The sequence below is a fragment of the Manacus vitellinus genome, unplaced genomic scaffold (genome assembly GCF_001715985.3).
Source record: "Manacus vitellinus isolate BGI_N305 unplaced genomic scaffold, ASM171598v3 scaffold_29_pilon, whole genome shotgun sequence".
NCBI classification, from domain to species: Eukaryota; Metazoa; Chordata; class Aves; order Passeriformes; family Pipridae; genus Manacus; species Manacus vitellinus.
In genome coordinates, this window is record NW_021940207.1 from 6,627,904 (window position 1) to 6,634,302 (window position 6,399).

The 6,399-nt window shown below is 51.3% G+C and overlaps 1 protein-coding gene across 1 annotated transcript; it reads left to right on the forward strand.

Moving 5' to 3' along the window:
* Positions 1-1,040: 1,040 nt before the first annotated feature.
* Positions 1,041-3,943, forward strand: PIGZ (phosphatidylinositol glycan anchor biosynthesis class Z). The gene is made up of 2 exons (XM_018075077.3): positions 1,041-1,159; positions 1,612-3,943. The coding sequence occupies exons 1-2, from the start codon at positions 1,042-1,044 to the stop codon at positions 3,171-3,173; spliced, it is 1,680 nt and encodes a 559-aa protein (XP_017930566.2). The 5' UTR covers position 1,041; the 3' UTR covers positions 3,174-3,943.
* Positions 3,944-6,399: the final 2,456 nt, after the last annotated feature.

A 6,399-nucleotide genomic window follows, 5' to 3' on the forward strand; every position in this document is an offset into this window, starting at 1 on the left:
CCCGCTGCCCAGACCCACAATTACTGGCCAGCTGCCTCCAGCTGCTGTCACTGCTGTGTTCCTTCTCCCTGGGCTTTTGGTCAGTTATGAAATAGCCGGCTGAACAACAGCCAGCAGTGTGCCCAGGTGGGCAAGAATGCCAATGGCATCCTGGCCTTTATCAGGGATAATGTGGCCAGCAGGACCAGGAAAGTGATTATATTCCCTCTGTACTCTCTACTATGGCACTGGTGAGGCCACAGTACTCAAGTACTGTGTCCAGTTGTGGGCCCCTCAATTTAGGAAGGACACTGGGATGCTGGAGTGTGTCCGGAGAAGAGCAACAGAGCTGGGGAAGGAGCTGGAGCACAAGTCTGATGAGCAATGGCTGGGGGAGCTGGGGGTGTTCAGCCTGGAGAAAAGGAGGCTCGAGGTGACCTTGTCACTCTCTTCAACTGCCTGAAAGGAGGTTGTAGCCAGGTGAGGGTCAGCCTCTTCTCCGAGGTAACAAGCAATAGGACAAGGGGACATGTCCTCAAGTTGTGCCAGGGGAGGTTTAGGTTGGACATTAGTCAGAATTTCTTCACTGAGTGATTAGACATTGGAATGGACTGCTTAGGGAGGTGGTGGAGTCACCATTCCTGGAGGTGTTTAAGGAAAGACTGGATGAGACACTTAGTGCCATGGTCTCGTTGACATGGTGGTGTTTGGTCACAGGTTGGATTCGAGGGGTCTCCAAGGTGGCCCCGAGATGGCTTAGCTGGCCACAGCGTGGTGCTGACACCACCGAGCTTGGGGCTTTGATCCCCATATGGGCTATTCCCTTAAGAGTTCAACTCATTTAAGAGTTGGACTCGATGATCCTTGTGGGTCCCTTTCAACTCAGCACATTCTGTGGAGGGTGTGATTCTTCTCCATCCCAATCCACCCCACGATTCCCTGGATCTCAGCCGGCGGGGCGGCTGATGGGGGGATCGCTGCGCATGCGCGCGGGGCTCCGCTGCGGCGGCTGTGCCGGCGGGCGGGCGCCCCCTGCGGCGCGGGGGGCGGCGCGGGGCCGCCATGGGCGCGCGGGCGCTGTGGGCGCTGCTGGCGGCGCTGAGGGCGGGCTGGTGCCTCCTGCCGCAGAGCGGGTACCTGCACCCCGACGAGTTCTTCCAGGCGCCCGAGGTCATGGCAGGTAAGGGGCGCGGATAACGCGGGGGGACCCCCGGGCGCGCTGCCTCGCACAGCCCCGCGGATGCGGGGGATGCGGAGCCCCGGGCACGGGCGGGTGTTCCCGAGGGATCCCCGGAGCCGCCGGCTCGTTGTCCCGCTCTGTCACACGGCGCTTCCCGCAAGCCGGGCAGGAGCGGGTCCGCAGGGCTGGGTGGGCGGTGGGTTCCTGCTCTGTGCTGTCCACACCGAGTGGCGCCTGCAACCGCATCACCCCGACGAGCTGCTTTTTCCTGATTCTCTGTGAAAACGAACGGTACACTCCTAAAACCGTCAAGGTTGACACCAAGGTCTCAAAAGTCTGGGAGCTGCTCTGCATTGTGATGCCTCTGACAGCAAATAGTATCCCTACTGCTGAATTACTGAATAAAATGTATTATGTATTATATGTATTTTTCTTTTTCTCTTCCTTTATAGGAGATATTTTAAATCTACAGGTCTTTTATCCTTGGGAGTTCCTTTCGAGCTTTCCTTGCAGAACAGTTGTTTTCCCATTAATGACATCAGGAGTTACCTACTGGGCAATCAAGTCTTTGCAGCAGCTGGACATATGTTCAAGTTGCATCAACAGCTACACTCTCCTTGTATCACCTCGCCTTCTCTTTACAATCTTTTCTTTCATACTCGACTATAGCGTTTATCGATTAGCCCCTTTCTGGGAAGCAGATCTTTGGAAAGCGCTGGTACTTCTTGCTGGATCATATGTCACTCTGGTGTTTTATACGAGAACATTTACCAACACGCTTGAAGGACTTCTCTTTGCTCTTCTCATGATACTGGTTTCCTCAAGAAAGTCCAATGGCAGCTCAGTGGAGCCTACAAGCACTCCTCTCATAGGTGTTATAACAACTGCTGGGTTTTTCAACAGGCCAACCTTTCTGGCATTTGCTCTAATGCCCCTGCTTTACTGGGCAGGTTTAATTGTTGATTCTCAGAGGAGCATTAAAAGTGTCATAAACCACTTTTTGAAGCTCATACTATGTGCATGTTTTACTGCCATTGTTTTCATAACAGCTGACACCTTTTATTTTACCTCTGTGAGCTTAGATAACCTTTTAAGCATTAATGAGGGCAGCCTATTTGATGTAATAGTTCAATTACGTAAGAAAATGGTAGTAACCCCCTTCAATTTTCTCAGTTATAATCTTAATCCTCATAATCTTGCACTGCATGGAAGTCACCCACGAGTTACACATTTTACAGTCAATGGAATAATGCTCTTTGGGATCTTACATGTTCTGGCCACTGTTGCTGGTTTTAAAATGTTAAAGAAGTATGTCCAGCAATTCATACGGGTCAAATCGTGTTACCATGGGCTGCCTGGGCTATTGGTGCATTCTGAGGGCAATCCAACATTACTGCTGTTTTATTTTGTTCCTTTGGCATTTCTCTCCCTATTCAGTCACCAGGAGCCTCGGTTCCTCATTCCTCTCATCTTGCCATTGGTCCTGTTCAGCGCGTCACAGGACAGAGCTGTGAAGTGGAAACACCTCATCGTTATTTTCAATCTTCTCGGGGCATTCCTGTTCGGGTGCCTACACCAGGGAGGGCTGATACCCTGCTTGTTTCACTTGGAGCAGCTCATACATTCTCCAGCACCCTCAAACCATCCAAGGCACTATACTCTACTCTTTGCTCACACCTACATGCCTCCCAGGTTTCTGCTTAATATCAAGAAGACAGACGTGCACGTACAAGTCATCGATATGGCTGGGTCTGGAGAAGAAACCCTCTGCCAGACAATAGAGCAGCAAGCAAGCAATTTTACCTGCAGCGACTGTCACATTTTTGTCATAATCCCTGGTACAGTCAGAGCCACAACTGCAAAATGTGGTGTCTCATTCAAGAACGAAACTGTGATATTTCCACACTTATCAATGGAAGACCCGCCACAAATGTCCATCCTATCCAGTGGAAATTGGAGAAGTCAGTTAGGACTATACATCCTTCAACTAGACAGAGATCAGCACAGCCTTTAGATTTTAGGAGAACGATGTTTTAGGTTTTCACATCCTTTGGGCACAGTCTGAAGGTGCTGTGAGACCTTCCTCTTCACAGGCCCACCTTCATCACAAGTAGTGGCACTGGGAGCTCTCCTGAGTCTCTTTATTTGTTATGTTCTTATGCTCACCGGTATAGCCAGTTCTGGATAGAATCTGCTTAGAATTTGAGTTATTCAGCCCTGTAGTGTTTCATATGAACTTCTGTAATTTTTCCTGATGAGAGAGGATGAAATCAGAGCCCACCAAAACTGTGATTCAAGCTTAGCAGTTTCCATGTGAGATTTATTTTTGGAAGTTTCTATAATCTCTGACAGGGTTTGTGGACTGTGGGGTGTTTACTGATTATAGGCATTAAATCAGCTGTTGGAGAGAGGTTACAGGGCTAGACAGAAGCTGGTCTGATTAAATAAGATTTTATTTTATGTACTTAAAAATTCATTAGACCAGACTGCAGTCACAGTACAGGCACCAGCACTGTAACCCTGTCTTTGGTGGTTCCGCCTTGAAAAATCCCCAGCACTGATCTGAGAGAATCTGATTTAGAACGTGGAAGATGCTTCAGCCTAAGTACTTGTGCTAAATCCTAAAATCCAAGCTTTGCCTGTTTAACCTTCCTTGCCACAGTTCCATCCTCGTGGACGTGTTCCACACGCACTGCCCCCAGAGCTCGAGGAGCCTCTTCTGTGATGGCATCGAAGCCTCTCGGTGTTCCGCCGCTGCAGCCGGGGCGCTCCTGCCCTTGCACATTCCCGTTCTCGCAGCTGTCGCTGTTCTGTCGCGACTGTGACTCCGGCAGAACGCACGGCGGGCCCTGCGGGGAGCTGGATCGAGGAGCTGCGCAGACAGAAAGCGGGTAACTCGGAGGGATTTGATCCTTTGTGCCGTTTGAGCAGATGGATCCCTGAACAGGCTCACGGCAGGGTCGGAGATCCACCAGTTCTGCTGCCGGGGAGGGCGGGAGGACCCGGGGGAGGAGCCTCATCCCCTGCACCCCCTCCCCTTGCTTAGCTGCTCCCCATTAAATCAGCTTAGTGGGAATGACAGGTCACATCCTGGCTCTCCACTGGAGAGCAGTCTCATTTTCAACTGGGATACAAGTAACTGGGCTTCAGCTGAGAACGATGTGTGCACATAATAGCACAGCACAACTAACAATCTTTGTTCTGCCTATGTGAACTTCTGGATCCAAAACATCTTCACATGGAGGGAGATACTAATTTGGCACATGCATTGTAGGTCAAGCCGCTCTCTATGGAACGGATCTGACACTTGAATTATTTCTGCTTACAAAGGTGGTAATGCCTTTGGCAGTTCTACACCCACACAGGTTTACATAAGGTCTTATGAGCCAGGTTTTCTATAGAGATGAGGATAATATAGGTTGATGCCAGGCTCTAAAGGGATGCTAGGAAAAATGCATGTGTGAAGGGTTTGCCTGTATTTTCTGAACTATAGGTATGACCTAGATTTTTAGGGAACATAGCTCTTGCTCTCTTATAAAGCATTGTGTGTTGTTTCCCCTGTATGTTCATCCACATCCATCACTCTTCATTGCTGACATGCCTGTAATTAAAGGTGGGTGTCTGGGGGGAGGCAGGGGGAGAGGGAGTGCATGTATGTTTGTACTGATGGCTCACAAAGTAATGGAAGTGGTTGTGAAAGCATTGTGACACGAAATATATTTTCCAAGTTAATTTCCTTTTTGCTCTCTGGGAGAACAGCCATGTGCCACAGCTGGTACTTGCTGTTTTCAGCTTTCTTAAACAGCTTAAATCTTGAAAATTACTTCCACAGAACTTATGAACTCTGGCAATCTGAGTGGGGTAGATCTTGAAACTCTTCGGGGATCGAATGGAGCACCATTTCCGTGGCACAATGACTGCTCCACAGCTGCACAGGTAACCTGTGACTGAGCCGGAAGAGAACCTGGACTATAAGTTCTAACTCAGACTGACACTACACTGCTTTTGTCTCACCACCCAGGCTTTTGTAATTTACACCACAGATGCAATCTCTCCGTCCACGCACACCTGAGTCTTTGTTGGTGGGAGGTTTAATTTTACCAGCAATACTGGAAACTGTATCTCAGGTAATGTACAAGGTCCTTGTCACCTCGGGTGATAGAGGAATGGAAATGATCCTCCACAGTTAACTGAGCCTCAAGTCAGCTGGACCATGCTCTGGAGGAAGGTTAACTGCTTTAGTCTCACAGATGTTGTCATATACAGCATCTGAAGCAAACCAGACCAGTGCATCACATATGATGGGTGCATCCTTTTCCATATTAAGGATGGCTCTATTGGTCATTTTTTCCCTGTAAACCTTTCTTGCTACCACAGACTTGAGGTGTGCTTTTAGGGTAGCTTTTACCTTCCTGTAAGATGGGCATTATCCTATCCATCGTCATCGACACTTAAAAGCCCTTTTTGTATCAAAATTGTAACACATGTAGAGTATTACTGCTGTATAGACAGACATTGTTACAGCCACTCCCATGAGAATCGTGGTTTTATTTCAAGTTTCTTATGAAGCACTTAAAAGTGACAATCGTGACAGCGTTCTGGATGATGTTTAGTGAGAGTCTGCTTGTTCCTGAGAACTGTGGAACACGTAAAATGAAAATCCATCACACCGATGAGCAGCAATAGTTTGATATGTCCATGCGATGGAGGACGCACCGTCGGCTCCGCAGCTCGCCGTCCGCCGCCCGGGGGCCCGCGGGGGTCCGGAGTAGCCACCGGCCGTACCGCGCCGGCTCCAGCGCGCTCCGAGTCGTGTGCTGTCGCTCCCGTCCCTCGGGCCGGCGGGTGCCGCCTCTCCGCCACTCGGCGCGTTGCTCAGGGCGCTGTACCGGGGGGGCGGCGCCGCGGCCCACGGCCCGCGCGCGGCCAACGGCCACCCCGGCTGGCGGGCGCCGTCCTTGAGTCTCCCCGAGGAAGGTGTCGCGCAAGGCGGAACAGGCCGCGGGCCAGGTGCTGCTGGCCGCGGGTGATGGCGGCGGCGTGGCGCGGCGGCGGCGCGGATGGGCCGCGACTACCGAAGAGCCGCTCCACGAGCGCCGGGCTCGACAGCAGCAGCAAGCAGCGCGCGCCGCAACGACATGGCCGCCGCTCTCGGCGAGACCGCCGCGCCCGGCCGCTCCGCTCAACGCGTGGGGGTCCCCAGCCGTTTCTCGCGAGAGCGCGCCCCCCCCTCGTGCTGA